Here is a 17500-nt window from a genome sequence, read left to right as displayed (position 1 = left end):
ATAAATTTAAAACCGATGTTCACGACGGTGGCGTTGCCGCAGTAGGACTAGGTAGTCAAGTCAATCGTGGAGACTTCCCCAATGGTGCAACGTAAGTCCTAAATGTTAAACAATACAAAAAAAATCACGTAGTCTCTTGGGCCTTTACTGAATCGTACCCATCATCTGCAAGACATTCCACATATAATAATGATCGATTCCGCAAGTCACTATACTTTTTCCGCAGGGAAAACAATGGTGCGACGCGTGTGACTTTTTGTCGCCGTCAGCAAATCCAAGCTGTTTGATTGGGTGATTGTTTCCGCTTTTATGGGTTTGTGGCGGGGAAGGGGTGGGGTGGGGGAACTACAATAGCTCTTCATTTACTTGTGTAGGCATACAAACACTGTACAATAGACATAATACATGGACTTTTTCATATTCTTTACTCCGCAGTTCAATCTTTTAAGAGCCGAGTGCATACGTTTTTACTCCAACACTAATTAGCTAAATAGAAATTGACGCTTCTTGCGATGTAGTTCTGCAAGGGAAAGAAACTCTGAGCGCCATTATTGATCACCGTTGAACTGCTATGTCTTCTCAAAGTGACTTGAGAATGATGACTGTTCTAGTGTTAAACTTAGTTTTATCACTTGTACTGAGACATGCAAACACTGTGAAGAAAGTGTCCGTTTCCAGTTACGAGTTTCTCATGTCGTGTGTGCCCTGTCATTGCGCAAACAAGTGTGCCTTTTTAATATCCAGTCTCTTGGCGACGATCTCAGTGTAATGGTCACTCGGCCTTTACCATTTTTTGCGTTTTAATAGGTCATTTCCGAGTTAAATTTTGCCTCCTTATCAAAGCGAGTCTTAGCGCGCAGTGTGTCTTATGCAAATTAGTTTTCATTCTTATGGAAAGTAGAACTAATTACCATCACAAAAACTTCGCACTTAGACTCGCTTTGGAGAGGAAGCAGACGTAAACTCGAAATTGCCTCTTGCTGTCTAGAGCGCTTTTCGATTGGGCCCCAATCGAAAAATTGCGCCATTACGTTTGTTCACTTTGTTAAGCCTGGCCTTCAGCAGCGACGCTAGCATCAGCGCATACAGGCAGCCAATTTGAAAGAACTGTGACATCGAAGGATGGCATAAAGCGCCCAGTCGTTAACTTTTACTGAGTATCGACACACCTTGTCTTTGTAACTAATTGCATCTCTTAAACGACTGTTCAAAAATAGAGCATTTCATTTCCCTCGTAACGAGTGATGGCAAATTCTAGTCCACGGGTGCCAGCAAATATCCACTTCGTCTATCTATTTAAGCGTTTGAGAATTCAGTTCTAGACGTTAGCGAACTGACCCAAGATATTGACGAAACAACCCTAAACCGTTTGATCACCAGTACTTATTTTTAGATCAAACACAAATTAACGTGGAGATTATGTTCTTTGTTAAACCAGTCGCCCTTAAATGCTTTTTCGGCCAGAGTTTCGATTGTCTCATCAACAGGTACATCAACAAAAAGCGAAGAGACATCGTATGAGACAAGGATGCTGTGAGCATCAACTTGAAGGTTCTGTAGATCGTCCACGAAGCCAAAAATATCACTGACAGTGTGGTCGTTGATTGACAAGAGGTTTGAGCGTTTCGTCCAACCATTTTGCTAGCTTGTAGTTATATGTACCTGTTGCGGATCGGATAGTATGCGATCTATAGCTCTAAACTACACCGAACGCAAGACTCCAGCACCACCAAGAGCAATGCTAAGAGCACTTGGTCAATTAAAGAAGAGGAACGACATTATTATCACTAAGCCTGATAAATGTTCAGGAGTGGTGGTAATGGACAAGTCAGATTATGTGCGCTTACTGAAGGAGTCATCAATTAACGACGAAACCAAGTTTAAACCTGTCAGCGCTGAAAGACCTAAAATGAGAGGGAGACCACCAGAGCATTTTCATCCCGCTCTACTTGAGAAAGAGAAGGAATTAACCGCCACCGTAAAAAGAATTCTTCCCAAAGATATTGCTGATTCTGTTGTTCAAAAAGGTTCAAGACTTGCTTACCTGTATGGTCTACCAAATACTCACAAGAAACAACTCGCGATGCGTCCCATACTATCCGCAACAGGTACATATAACTACAAGCTAGCAAAATGGTTGGACGAAATGCTCAAACCTCTGTCAATCAACGACCACACTGTCAGTGATATTTTGGCTTCGTGGACGATCTACAGAACCTCCAAGTTGATGCTCACAGCATCCTTGTCTCATACGATGCCTCTTCGCTTTTTACTAATGTACCTGTTGATGAGACAATCGAAATTCTTTACTGTTAATGGTAGCGTCGCTAATAAGGACCTGGCTAGAAAACTCCGGTGGTTTTCCATGCAAACCTTCATAAAGTACAACTGCGCACGTGGCATGTCCTGAGCATGGGTCGCCGGGGCAATGAAGCACAACGAAAACCGTCCTCGACTTCCTCACGCTTTGAGAAAGGAACACGTGATTGCTTCGAGCTCTTATTGATTCAACGCGCCCTTTTCAGATCTTACAATCAGTCAGAATAATTACAATGGTTTTTTGTGTTATAATTCTTCTAAATATGCAAGTCGACCGAATGAACTTTGTTTTTTGTAGTGGCCATTCATCACTTGTCAGACCAGACCTAACCACTTATAATACTAACGTTTCGGGTGGCACTGCCTGCATTGGAGACAAAAGCGCCGTAAATGTTGGTACAGGAAGCCCAAGGTAAGGGAAGGCCTTTTTGTAAACCACCACAGCCTGTAATTCAAAGCAAGTTCAACGTAATATGGTGATTAGTCAATGCTTATGACCGCAGACTGTGACCCTTCCTCGTTTGCGTCTTAAATCGTAAATGGTTTGAACCCAGTAGTCACATCATAATTAAGTTAAGTACGTTCGTCCGGGTAAGTGTGGTTTTGAGGACTATTTTGGGTGCATTTTTGACTGACGTTTCGACAACCTGAGTGGAAGCCTCACTTTCGGGTGATGTAGCAGCTCTCGTAACGTACATTGTTGTATACCTAGACTTTCACTCAACAAAACGAGCACTGTGATTGGATGATTCGTGGTCATACTCACGTGCTCCTGATCAAATTCAGATGTATCCCGACCGGGACACAATTCCGCAGTTGTTGCCCGCTCCCGATGTTTTACTACGACTGCTGAAGGAAAAGTCTAAATATATAACAAAGCTTTAAATGTATGGTCCCTCGGGAAACTAGTTAGTTTTGTTTTCCCTCAAGTCCTGATGCTTCCCGAGACGAACTCGGGGGAAACAATGACTTAAACTTAGCAACAATAGAAGGTGACTTCTAAGAAAACTGCACTCGTGAGGACCGGCCCAGCACTGAAAATGCCGTTAAGGATAGCCAGTGTAGGGGTTGTCTTCCCTTATTTCAGGCTAACGTAATTGCTGGCACCTATAATTTCAGACCATTTTCACGTCAATTTATTTCTGACGACCTGTTTAAGTGACGGCGGTCTTAATAGTTCTATCTTGCAGTTCTGAATTGCCTTGTATTCTGATTAATAACTCAGTCCGGAGTTTGTTGGGATCATGAGAGTAAAGTCATTAAAATATGGAAGTGAGATATGACGAACTCGCAGCCAAACGTCACCACGAGGTGAAATCTTTAGTCTGTTCTGATTCACGGTCGTAAGGAGCAAGCTCCCAAGAAGGCCTTCCATGCATGGACCTTTCACTACCGCACCGAAAAATACTATTAAAGCTCTATTAAAGTGATCTTTTCCGACATTTTTATAATGAAGTCGCGTCGCTTTGCTCGTCGTGCGGCAGTTACGCGACAGCCGCTTGACATTTCATGACTTATGACGTAATCAAAGGGTTTACAATTTCACCGGAATTAAGCCTGTTTTTCAGACCAATCACGAATTTTTGTTTGCTTGATCGCTCAGAAGACGCTAATGCAGGTCAAATGTCATTTTGGGTTCTTGTGTTTTTAAAGTATTCTGTCGCTTTAATAAATGACAACAAGTAGCGTTTTGCATTTCTCTCCCGCTTCCGGTCCTTTTCTCTCCCCCCTCCCGTACCCCTCCTGCCACCTATTCTCCCGGGCTACCGCCCCCTGTCCCCCTCTCGTATTCGATGTGCTCTTCGTTTTCGTGCTCGACTAGCCTGTTCCAGTGCTGCGACTGATTTCGCTGTGATGCTTAATTAGTTGAATTCTGTCATTTGTTACAGCAGATCTCCAAGTACCGCTGACAGCAGAGAAGGTCCTTGGTTTCTAGACCCCGAGGACAATGGAGATAACAGAGGGCAAGGAAACTCTGATATACCCTTACCCTATCCAGTTTTAGAAAACAAAAGCTCGGGTTATCCCACAGAAAATGTATCTACTCCCCAGGAATTATCTCATCCCATTCCTGAAGAAGGGAAGAAAGCAAGCGATTCTGGCAATAATGGGGAATTATCTCATCCCATTCCTGAACAAGGGAAGAAAGCAAGCGATTCTGGCAATAATGGGGAATTATCTCATCCCATTCCTGAAGAAGGGAAGAAAGCAAGCGATTGTGACATTAATGGGGAGTTATCTTATTCGATTCCTGAAGAGGGGAAAGAGGCCAGAGGTTCCAAAATCGATGGAAAGTTACCTCATCCGATTCCTGAAGAAGGGAAAAAGGAAAGGTTGTCCCCTAACTCTGGTGGACTATGTTGTCAAGGTCCCGAGGGAGCAAGTTCAGGAATTCGCACGGAAATTATAAATGAACTTGATACCAATGGGAAAGACCCAGCTCCAGTTCCGGAGGAAAGACGTCCTGGAACAGCAGAGCTAGTTGCTTCAAGTTCTTCGAAGGATGGGAAAGTGACTGGCAAAACATTAGAAAAGTTCACTTCTGAGCAATCAGTAACAGGGGCCACCCAGCCATCTATAGATACGAAGAGTAAAGAATGGCTTGATCTTCGTGACACATCCACGACAAGCACCGCTGCAGCAGCGTCAATGCAGCAGCGTCAAATCGATGTGCGGGCGAAACCCAGTGTTCGGTCGGAAGATATCAGGTGAATCTCAAGATAGAATGACTGGGCCTTTTTAAGGCCGAAAAGCAGGAGTCAGGAACACTTGCTCATTTCAAGACACCAGCAGCAGCAAACAGCGCTGCATCTGTGACAAATCAATATGTTGAGAGACCCACTGGACGGGCCTTGGATTCGGTAGGAGCCGGTAACCCGGTCACCACTACCCGGTCACCGGTGCCGTCTGAACAGAGAAGAGCCGAGCCCTTACAGACTTCAGGTAAGTTTCTGTGTTCAGAAACCACCTGATGACCTTGAAACTGTTTGCAGTCTGTATGTGTGGAAGAAGGTCGAAATTTGGCTGCCATCTAGGAGTGACCACTGACAGTGGACAGAGGTCGTGAACCCTTAAACTCCCAAGTGGTTTCCCATGGACGAGTAAAATCGTCTGGCGTTAGCAGGAAGAAATTTTTTTTATGGTCACTAGTACTCTTAAGGATGAAGGGTTAAACAGGCAAACGAAAGCTTAGGAACTTGAAACAGACTCCTATCGATTCTCTGCTTTTATTGTAATCTATTTGGATCCTTATAATGGCCCACTGACGTATTTTTTGGGGTGCGTTGCTAAGAATGTAATTGTTAAGTAATTTTGAGAGAATTTGACATTATTTTTGGTCAGTTTTCAACTTTTTGTAAACCAATGACCCTAAATATGACGTCATCATGTCACGCCCATGGTCAAGTGACCAATAAAATAAATGTTTTAAGCAAGAGCCGATACAACGTAGATTTGATTTGATTTGATTTTAGTGGTGTACTATATTTCGGCTGGCCAAACCAGCCTTCTTCAGGTACAATGAGAGTTTACATTGAATTGCTTCTATGTACATACAGAGGATATTACATGGCCGCGCGGGGATACGAAATTTATCTTCGAGTGCTGCAAGTATCTCTCACGAGTGAGCGAAGCGAACGAGTGAGAGATACTTTCAGCATGAAATGTCTAGATTTAAAAAACAACTTGTTTTATGCAGTTTTCGAAATGATGAAAAAGTGGTCACCAACCGTTAAAACACGCATGTTTGTGTAACATGAAACAAGATACGAAAGTTATGAAAAACAAATCATGATAATGTCAAATTTTGCAATAAAAATGTTAATGTAGTAGAGAAGAATTAGAATGAAGGACAAAAGTATCTTACAATGAAGAGAAAGCTCGCTTTTTTATTGGCTAATCGTCTTGGTTACCATGACAACACCTATATCCTCACATGTGAAAGATAAAAATGATATGTTCACTGCGCGCGGTGAAGATATGATTTTTTAGTAAAAGGAGAAATCCTGGTATTTCATCATCAATATCTATATAATAAATATATATATAGTAAATGGATGGTGACGTAATACTACTATATATATATATATTACATAGAAGCAATTCAATGTAAACTCTCATTGTACCTGAAGAAGGCTGGTTTGGCCAGCCGAAATATAGTACACCACTAAAATCAAATCAAATCAAATCTACGTTGTATCGGCTCTTGCTTAAAACAGTTAGTTTTCAACAACTTGAAATAACGCCGATCAGATCAAGCCACTGATATATATCATATCATATATCTTTATTTACCCTCGGATTTTTAGAGTAGCTTGGTGTAGCTAATTTCTCCGAGCATTTACCCTCCCGACCATGATACATCACAGAAGACAGACCACAACACCGGGAACTACATTCCCTACTCTTTGCGACAAGTGTGTGGGTTCTTTTAACGTCCCACAGGATTATGAACAGTGAAAGGTTGTGAAGGGTTTGAGGGTTGTGATCCAACGTACACCGACAGGAAAATTGTCCACGGTTGCTTGCTTCAAAACTCTGGAATAAAATAAAACTCCAAATTTGTCTACGTGCTACGCAATTTGGGTATTTAATCAGTGGTTTGATAATTTGTATTCGTTTTTTGCATCTAGCCAAGCATGGTTTTATTTTTATTTTGAAAAAAGTTCTTTTTAAAGAGATAAAAACGATACTGAAATACCCATAACATTTTCAAGAAAACATCAATGCTTAGCTATATTCTGTATTTCGGGGTGAAACGTGCCATATACAAAAAAATTAATTAAATTTAAAGACCGCCGGAAATTTAGCTTTTCTCAAACCGGAAGTCAGTTCGTTTACGCATGCGCAGTTGATCTGAGAACGAGCGCGAGGAAGGGCGAGGAGAAACTTACGATGGAAACAAACGGTTAGTGCGGTGATTTTTGCTTGAGAGTGGGTTTTTCTGGTCAGCTCATGATATGATGACGTCAGACACCGGAAGTAACATTTCACTTCCTTAGCAACGCAGCGCGAAAATCCGTCTGTGGGCCCTTAACATATCGCTGTCTTACCTAAATATGCAGAAAGAGTAGCGCGTCGGGCGTTTGATATGACGATTGGGGGATTCGAGGTCTAGCAGATGTGCGGTCACAACTTTCGTCTTAGACACCTACCTACCCATTTGTATAAATGGTTTACAGGGGGGTGTTTCCCCCCCCCGTCCTGTCCGAGGAGGAGACGTTAAACCTCTCGTTTTGTCTTGTGCCACAGAACCGCTTTTTGGTATCTAGCTGTGTGGGACACATGAGTGCACATAAATATCGAACCTCTTACATGCTTTTTATGCTTTGAATCCATATATCAGTATGCTTTCGGCCCCATCGCGTCTTGCTGCGCTGTTGTTGCGAGGAAGAACAATTACCAGGGCCATTTTTTTATTTGTAGGTGAAGAAAAAGCACCCCGAGCAGGAAGTGAACAGCCGGCAGGAATTCAGGAAAAACGAGGCCCAAATCGCACAATATGGGGTCCCAGGATGGAAGATACTTCTGCCAAAGGACACGGTACCAGTGAAAATGGCGGTCGACTGAATCGAGTTGGCTTGACAAGCAGCCCAGGTGCGAATACGATGTTCTTTGAAGCTCGCGGCAATGATGACTCCTCGTCTTCTTCTATGCCTTGTGCCAAGGAGTCCTCACACAGAAAGGAGAAATTCTTGCAAGGTGCTTCTTTACCTGACAAGGGCACAGGAGAAGAAATTCTCTTCAAATGGTAGGACCTATTAGATCAACGGAACAAACTCTCCTGTTCAAGACCCAAGTGCAGGTATTTTGAGTGAGAACGAAAGGGTAGAACGACTTGTTTTTACAGGGAACCATCGTGATGAAAGGCATTCTTTCGGGGATATAAATCTATCCGTGTTTGATGACGAGAATTCCACTTTAATCAGGATCACTGATCCGAAAGATGACGATGGAGGAAGAAAAGCTGTAACTGCCGTATCTTCTAAATGGAGGTGACGATTGCGTGAGGCGACAAGTCTGATAGTTCCCAATACAGTTCATTTTCTATGTAGTGGTTTTTCAATCGAGTTCGGTCGAACCAAATTCAAAGTACTTAACATGACCCAATCGCAGAAGCCGGAAACAGCGCCGTGAACCAATCAGAACTGGGAATTAACGACTGCGGACGCTACACTTTCTGATTGGCTTTAAAAAATTCGTGTCACTTTTTTTCAACCGAGAGAGGCCAAACCGAAACCAGTCGCTACTTTGCACGTGAACGCCAGCACTTTCCCGCGCTTTTGACGAGTTACTTGTATCTTATTCTGACTGGTTCAAGTTGCGTGGTTCTTACTCAGATTGGTTTATCGTGACTGATCTAATTGGTCAAAGGAATTACTTTATCTTTCACAATTGAAAGACCAGAGCGTTGGACTACGACCGGTCCCTCCTTCGCTGCTTAGTTAGGCGAGAGAAGAAGAAAGGCACGAGAAAAAATTTCCGCGCGAAATCTGAATCTTCTTTCACAGCCGTAAAGGTCAAACTCCCAGGGTTTGTCGGTAGCTCCTCCTTGAATTGTGAATTTTGCGCCGCCCTTTTTTCTCGTGCCATTCCTCTCCTCGCACTCGACTTACTAAGCGGCGCTGCTCGTAGTCTACCGGAACAGTGGAATTTGCCACTTAGTCGTCCTAGAAGACTCTAAATGCTAGGCATGCGTTTAAGTTTTACATTTCTAGAATACGTAAATCATTCTTCGCATGCAGCTCGCGCAAAGATTTATTTTAATTTTGCAACTACGCGTAACCACAACTAATTGCGATGATCTGTTTTAATAAGATGACTATAGTTTAGAAGAGTCGCTTTAGTTGTATCTGAATTTCGTACAACTCATGGTATTTAATAAGTGAATTCGAAAAACACGTAAAAATGTCACAGCTTTGGTTCTGCCAAGGAGACATTGCTTTCAAAAAAGGATTTTAATGCTAGTGATTTACTCACTTTCTTAAATTTCAAACTTTTGTCGCCAACTTGCCTAACTGACGCTTGAACTTTTTAATTCAGGGAAAAAACTAAGCAATCAACACTAAAATATGAATAAGATTAATATTATAAAAGGAGTGTTTTAAGTGGGAAGAAAAACAAATTGAAGTTATTTGTTTATAGAGAGCTGTATATTCGAAATTGACCGTACGCGATCTGCACCAGTAGTCGTGTGGATGAAGGTTATAATTTCAGATTGTAATTAATGTTAGCTCATGTACAAACCACCACATCCTCCTTTTTTCTAAAGACAGTCAATCAAAGTTTCAAATATTTTTATTATACTCCATGTAAACCACGTGAGCCATAGCCCTACTAATGGAATTGGGCCTATTAAGAATTACGAGGAACTGGAGCGTAACGCGACTTTAATCCACTGCACTCGGCTACACATCGATTTACAAAGGGGATGTATATACGAGTGAAATGCTACGACTTACGAAACACTGTAAGTCCTACACACTAGGGGTGGGGGTTAGTATAATTATTCATAGGTCCAGTCTCTCGGGCTTCTTTATCATTTTTTCAGAACGAGTACGGGTTGTAAAACTCCCCCCACCTTGTCCTCCTTCGGGGTGGACAACGCTCAATTTAGGCTTGGAAACAGGTATACTTGTCGCATGAACAGTGTTCGTTTGCGGCTTCTCGCCACCATGGACTTGATCCCCAGTTTCGGGGCTTACTTGTGGAGTTGCTAACTCAATTTCTAACTTGTGTAAACGTTGAACAGGTCTGTTGTAGAAACTATTCTGCGCTCTAACTGTAGCGGTCCGTACAAGCCCGTCGTTACCTGGATAACCTTTTCAATTTTAGCCAACGGCCATTTGGTACGCGGGACATTGTAGTCAGCATTTAACCATGTCCTGTAGCGTGACATACAATCATCAGTGATTCTGCAACGACTTGTGTACACACATGGTCAGTTCTTTTTTTCTCACAGGCTTTGGCGGGATCAGCTTCGTTTTCAGGTTGAGCGGGTAGTGCCGGGTTCACAAGGCGAAGACATCCATTGGGGTCCATCCCACAACAAAGTTCTTGAAATCATATCACTACAATTTTCCAGTGTGACTTAGATTTTCAAGTTTGCAGGATTCTCCTTACTTTTGGCATCGCAATACCGCAGTATCATTATCATTATCATTATCATTATCATTATCATTATTATTATTTTAACACTGGGGATCCCATGTTGACTGTATCTCAGCCACACGATTGCAACAAATGGCTGCCCGGAAGAACTCTGCCCCGTTTTATCCAATGCAGTCCACCATACTATCTGAGCAACACACAATTCTATCCACCTTCATGAGCAAAGTCTTTACAACGAATTTTAGCAACCTGGCATTTACAACTGCTGCTAAAATTTCCAGCCCTGGAAGTGACTGACAACCTTCGTAATGGGCGCGACTCTGGACTTTGACATTACCAGGTGCGAGGAAACATTGTCTTGCTTGTTTCTTATATTGAATGTACACTGCTGCTCCTTACGCCTTGAGAAAAGCATCTCCAAAACCATGCACCTCTATCGCAGAGCCTTTCGAAGCATCGAGGGATAGTCACATCTTTTAGCTGCAACAACTCTGACTTCCAAGTTAACCACTTTGCTTCTATCTAACGGGCCATCCCAGGTGTTATCCTTTCAACCACAACTCTTGGAAAAGGATTTTGGCTCTGACAGTGAAGGGTGATATCAGTCCCAGTGGGTCAAGCATTTTCGATGCTAGACTATGTAGACTTCTCTTTGACATTGGATCATGGGATACGGTTTACCGGACAGTATCCCGTCCTTTTCGATTGGCCAAAGTAATTACTTTGGTTTTGGTTTTACGACACTCAATTGAAACTCGCTCTAACATTATTGATATAATAATAATAATCCAGCATTAAATTAGAACAATATGCCTCAGATTGCGATGGATTCAATTCAAGATAGGGACATACGACGGTCGAAAACTGAGCCGAGGCGTGCTTTGCATGCCCATCGACATAGTCTTTAAATACCCATCGATAACAAAAGCTAGCTAGTTTACCAGCCTCTGAACGAGGTCTTGCAAAAAATGTACAAATCTTCATTAACCGTACAAATGTGAAAGGTTTCATTCTCAATTTTTAACCTCAAAAGGCTCGAACCTAATCTTTTTTTAGAATACTTCGCCTACACAGTACAACGTGAACAAATGAAATAATCGCCATAGACTTACGATTGTGTGCATGTCTACAAATTTGAGGTGTCGTTACGTTTTCGTCGACGTCGCAGTCGTAGATCTCAAAGTCCCTGCTACTTTGCAGGCTAATCGGATGTTAGTGGGGAAGTAACGTTCATTGATCTCTTAAGTTTTCGTTGCCGATTAGCAAAGTGAAAAACTCCAAGACTTATTGTAGCTCTCCGTGTTTTTTGCTTTCCGCCGTCATTTCTTCATTGAAGCTGTTTCTCCTTGAGTTTGGTAGCTAGCTCCGTGGGCACGTTTTCATTGCTTTCCAAAAATCTGCTATGAAAATCCTCTGCTTTTTCAGTCGTTAACGATGTGTCCATCACTCTGTTTGTACCTATAGTTGGGCGTCATGAAGCGGTTTATATTTGCAGAATTGCCTGCGTCTTTCCCGCGCACTGACCGCATCATGCGCGCGGTCATTCCGTGTTGCTCTATGAAGTTGTTCATCGAGCAAAAAATGCTCGAGACACAACTGAGCCCGAATCAAGGCCAGAATCAGGAACAAAAAATCAGCGTTTTTCTCAAACTGCGGTAAATAATCACCAAACCCATTGTACTCAAAGTAACAAAGGTGAAATAAAAGCACTCGATGTAAGACCATCCTTCGTGTCTCAGCTTAATGGCCAATGCTACCAAGGGTAAAACGAGAGCCACGGTCAAACGTAATTGTGCCCAAAGCGACTTTCAGTTTGACCTTTTGAGGATGCGGTCTTTTTAACAGACGTTGTTCAAAAGTGATAAACAAATAGGTTACTGTGTCTGTGATTTTGTCTCCCATGGTCTTGAGCGTCAAACAAGTCCAGGGATCCCAACAAATGCATATGCCCACAAGAAACAACCGGCCAAGGTCTGTTCTGGGGTACAATGTTCCCATAACCTGAAGAGAGAAAAACAAGTCAGGCCAAGGCCAACACGTACGCTACATTTTGTATGAGTTCAAGTTCAAATGCCGCCTGTGCTTTTTCAAACTGTCATTACCCTCATTTAACGTGATCTTTACGCGTTCGTGAGGTTTTAGTTTCTTTAATTAAGGCCTGGGGTAAACGTCGAATCTTAGTCGCGCTTAATTCTACGAACCTATTAATTTTGAAATAGGCGCATGAATGGTGCGACGTTTGCCGCAATTAGCTTCGACTCAAATTAATTGGTTCGACTCCAGCATAAGTTCGACTTTCCAAGTCGGACGATGCGACAGTGGTTCGGCGTTTCAGCAAACGCCGTTCTAAACACGCGCTGAACTCAATTCATAAATCATGCAAATAGTTGATTCAAAGGTAATGGGCTGCGGAAACGTTACAAAAATCTGCCAAACGCTATTTTTCCCCTAACGAGCATGCGCTGTACAAAGACAATTTCACGACCGGGGAATGGCGAGCTCTCGAAAGTCATTGCTGATTTCGCACATCGAAATGACCGCTGCTCCAGTGTACTAGAGACGACAGCTATTGTGGGGCAATAGCTGTCGTCTCTGATACTGTACTGTTCTTAGAGCTGTATGTAATGCGAGTCTTCTCTTTCTATTTTTCGCAATTAATTACCAAAGAAAGGCCAGACGAGCACAGTATTTGGGCATTTCGCTAGAGGGGGACACGTACTATTCCCGTGTTCTAATGAATTGTAACTTGTGAAATAGGATCGACGCAGGTTCGACGTTTGCTACCACGCGCTGACTTTGTGGAACCTATTTTAATAAATTCGACGCGACTAAGATTGGACGTTTGCCCTAGGCCTAAGCTGCGAAGCTGTTTGTTTAATGTTCCCAATCGTCCTCATCTCCTTCGTTTTTCTTAACCTTTATCTCTTTTAGTGTTTTATTTTCGTACTGTGGGGCAATTTATTGTCTTTTCTAATGTTTTAGAATTTTAAAAAGGTTACGAATTTCTCATTCCCTCCACTCTTACTTTTTACGCTGTATTGTAGTGTTCTTAACCTTATTGTGATTGGAGTATTAGCAAATATGGATAAATTCGTCATTTGATGTTGTGATAACGAACAAAAAGCAATGATATATTGCAGAAGTGAAGTCAATGAAAGCCCTTTGTGGCTAATGGGATACCAAGAAGGCAATATGCTGATCTGGATAAAAGGTCTTTGTTTAACTTTATACGTACATATATGTTTTAAATATGGTCTCTTTTAGGGGTCAAAAAAGGCTTGGGTCACGCCCAGATTGGTCTCCTTTAGGGGTTTAATTCAAAAATTTCCGTCTATCATCCTCGCGCCTTCATATGCAAAGTTCCCTACTCCCCCGGGTAAAATAGTAAGTAAGAAGATAAAGTTCATCGATAACGGGCGAGCTTTTACGAAAAGTTCTCATGTTTTTGGCGACAGCTTTTTCGCCGGAGGGCGGTCTTTAGAATCTCCTCTTGATGGCATATTGCAGCATCAGTAACCCATTGACTCGTAGGAGTGAGATATTACTCTTTCTATTACTCGTCAATCAGGTGGCAGTTTAGGAGTCAATGAGTTCAATGGGGTTAACGACTCTACATCCCTAAAAAACGATGACCCTTTAAGCTTTGCAGTGGTAAAAAACCGCCGCTAACTGTACAGGTCTATCATATTCAGTATATTGACACGGCATTCAACTGATATCTAAACCGATTAGCGTTTCCTCAATTTGGTTACGAGCAGTTAAAGCATCTCTTCTTGAATACTTAATTTCGCCTTAATCAAGAGTAAACTTAGTCGAACCAAGTCTGGTCGACCTTCTTGGAAATTTCATATGCTGGTTGAAACATATTTTTCAAATTAGAATAAAATGACACGACATTGCACTTTGCATCTTTTTTTATTTCCATTAATCAGGCAGGTGAAATGACTTTACAACTCCAGCTGAAACATTTAGGCGAATTCAACTGTGATGAAAACCTTGAGTTTGTGAGTGAAATATCACCAAAATACCGTCATACTTTGAATGAAAAAATGGCCGGTATTTTCGACGAGAAACAAAAGACATCATAAATTGCGTCATACATTGCGTAGAATCTATAACAGTAGAGGTATAGAACCCAACCATATGGCATGTCACAAGTTGGTTAAATAAACATTTAAAAAATTGCCGTTATATGTGCACCCAAACAATACACTTCTTCAACCAGTAATGTAAGAATATTCCGACCAGCCGCATTTTAGATTGCTTAAACAAAACACTTATCGTTTTATTTTTCACAGCTCTATGACTATTTACCTCGGAAAAAATAATAACGGAAATCTGCCATTTAATAGATGTGATGCGTAACATCCCTTTGTTGAAAAGAATGGTCTCAGTTCACGTTAATTTAAGTCGATTTACCATTGTTCGTGCCATGAAAAAAAAAATGGTATAAGTAACCATTGTAAATATATTATGCATGAGCCTGTTTTACAACATGCTTCCAAAAATGTTGCAGCATTTCAATTCCGAGTTGTATACGTTGTAAAGATGTGGTTGATTATGAGCTTCTCAATTAATCGGATAAGCTGCGAGCAGAGCCGCTTCGATCTTTGACCTAAGTGAGTCGGGACCTCTCTCTCCCGACTCATCTAGGAAAGAGCGAAGCCGTCTGCTCGCAGGGTATCAGTCGGACTGAAAAGAAGAAATTTTACGTTCGCCCAAGACAACTGAATTTTTTCATAGATCCATTGATACTTTGCTCCAGAAACTGCGAAATGAAGGAGAGAATGGCCTTTTCCGTTTGCCAAAAGTATGATGCGGAATTGAAAATGGCTTGTGACAAGAAAGATGACAAGTGAAACGTGACGCTGAAATTTCGGATAAGTTAAGTAAATTTAAAGCAAACATTATAAAATCTTACCTATTGTTGTTAGGATTACCACTGCAAAAAGGACTGAATTTCCATAATTCCATTCAAGATAGTCTTCATCACTAAGGGATGCGGCGGCGAATGTTTCTGCCCATCTCTTAGCATCACTTCGCGTGATGTTGTACTTTCGCAATATTTCCATTCTGGTTTTGCGAATACGCTCCACTTCTCTGTGTTGCTCTTTGCGTTCGATTTCGCGGAAGATAGCGGCTCCAACCAGAACATAAGTGGTAAATACGGTAACTCGAATAAGAAGAGCCTTTGTGTTGTCGGAGATACTCATTTTTGACGCAGTGGGAATCACACCCCAAATAGTTTAAATCTTGCTTTCAAGAGACAAGCAGGATGTCTTCTTCATTTGAAAAATTATGCGTAGCTTCGTTTCAGCTATTACTATCTTCTCCTCGGGCAACCCCCAGGACATACCCAGGTCTTCAGTCCTAGGGGATAGGGAAACATTTGTAGCACTTTTGTCCCGAGGGTAGGGGATCGAAAAATCGTCTCTTCGTGGTTTATTGTGATGCGAATGACGCCATCGTGGTGGACTACGATGCTCTCATCTCCTGGGAACAGCGAGAAGTAAGATTAATTTACGGCTAAAATGTCAGAGGAGAACAATCGTAAAAAAGGTCGGTTTTCCCATTCTTTTTTAACCACAGATATTTGCAAAACTTGGGTCAGGTTTGTTCTAATTTGGTTGATGGGAAGTCCCAAGGGTGGAAAATTGTCTCTTTCTGTGTCCCAGTGGGGAAGGCAATGGTAGAATTGTACATGTATATTATAGATATTCAAATTAACCAGATGTTGCTCTTACACCGTAGCTAAGCTGTCGATGGAAAGGCTATAAATGAAGGACATATTTAAATTGCGCAAATAAACATGTCACTGTTCACACATTATGATGAACCGCACGAGATGCTATCTGCCACGGAATATTCATGCTGGACAACATAAGAATTTTCTTTTCTTAGTGGACAAAAAGACATAAATTAACCATACTAAATACCCCAAAGCCCTGACCACATACTCTTAAAAGGATATGGCACTCGATTTTACGTGGATGGTAGAAAACAGAATTTTCAAAATAATTAGTCCACTAGATCATTTTAATTTATGCACAAATAGGTAATCAACGGTTTTGTGCGTATAAGTCATGGCAGATTCTTTCACCACATCCTAAGAGAACAAAGAATAATGTTTACAGAACTAACCAACACCGACTAACATCTAAACAAAAAAGAAAAATTTCTCATATGATTAACTAAATTATGTAACTTATCGAGGTTTCAGTGCTGTTTTGACGTTGAAAAGCTCACAGGCAAGAACGTCGGTCATTTTCACCCCACAGACAAATCTTTAATCAGTTTTTCAAACTGAAATGATTTTTTTGGTCCGAGTCATGCTTTCATTGTTTATTCAATTGAAAAAAGGTCGTCTTGTCTTTCAAAAGACCACCGGTAAATACAAGTTTAAATTGCATTCCAAATTAGTTTCGGCTCTTTAGCCTTTCTAAGCCGTCGACACCCTTCAGTCTTTTAGCCTCAGGGTTGCCTGAATTATTAAGCACAAAAACGAAAAAAAGCTTTCTTCTTTTGAAGCTATTGTGTATGCAAATCACAAATTAAACGAAATCAAACATTAACCTGCATGAATGAACTCCTTAAAAATAAAAATAACAGGAGGCGTACTAGGAAACGTTTTGTTTTCGATGACTCAACTGTCTATCAATGATATGTCCGTTGCTTATTACGCGAATTTCAAGTTAAATTTCTAAATTCGTCAACGTCCAAGTGTTTATTCTGTTTATTCCTTCGTTTCCTGAGCCCGCGACTCTCTCGGTCAGCACCAAGGCCACTTGAGAATTATGCACAGGCGCAGAGAAAGTCCATTTTTTGTTGGCTAGTGGTTAGGTAAACTTCCACCACTAGCCACCGACACGTAGCTGAATAGTTGTTTTAGTATAATTATACTAAAACAGTGAGATAATATAGCACAAAAAGATGATTTCAACTCATTTATTTGTGAGCGCAAATCCCGCGCAAGTTGCTCGGAGGTGAATATTATACACTTGATGTATGGTTCTAAACAATTGAGAGTAAAAATTAGTGATAATAATTTTGAATGACGTTTTGATGATTCGTT

At 41.4% G+C, this 17500-nt stretch overlaps 2 protein-coding genes and 1 pseudogene across 3 annotated transcripts in view; 1 reads left to right on the top strand and 2 right to left on the bottom strand.

The window, feature by feature from the left end:
- Window positions 1-9690, top strand: part of LOC138049551 (uncharacterized) — a 41338-nt gene extending 31648 nt beyond the window's left edge. Inside the window, exons 10-13 of one of the 2 annotated variants that reach the window (XM_068895870.1) lie at window positions 1-91; window positions 2618-2731; window positions 4209-5262; window positions 7744-9690. The exon at window positions 1-91 is cut by the window's left edge and continues 30 nt beyond it. In XM_068895870.1, the coding sequence (XP_068751971.1) occupies window positions 1-91; window positions 2618-2731; window positions 4209-5031 (1028 nt within the window). In that variant the 3' untranslated portion in view covers window positions 5032-5262; window positions 7744-9690. The remainder of the gene's footprint in view (window positions 92-2617; window positions 2732-4208; window positions 5263-7743) is intronic. The other variant, XM_068895871.1, reaches the window with a different exon arrangement.
- Window positions 9691-11189: 1499 nt separating this feature from the next.
- On the bottom strand, window positions 11190-15788 carry LOC138049552 (potassium channel subfamily K member 15-like; annotated as a pseudogene).
- A 1376-nt stretch (window positions 15789-17164) lies between these two features.
- The window catches only part of LOC138048821 (uncharacterized), a 5316-nt gene continuing 4980 nt past the window's right edge, over window positions 17165-17500 (bottom strand). The window contains exon 1 of the mRNA XM_068894940.1: window positions 17165-17500. This exon is cut by the window's right edge and continues 4980 nt beyond it. The gene's annotated coding sequence lies outside the window, so the exon portion shown is untranslated.

Source organism: Montipora capricornis, chromosome 5 (assembly GCF_036669925.1).
Source record: "Montipora capricornis isolate CH-2021 chromosome 5, ASM3666992v2, whole genome shotgun sequence".
NCBI classification, from domain to species: domain Eukaryota; kingdom Metazoa; phylum Cnidaria; class Anthozoa; order Scleractinia; family Acroporidae; genus Montipora; species Montipora capricornis.
Note: the sequence above shows the minus strand (reverse complement) of the source record. Positions and strands in the feature narration are given on the sequence as shown.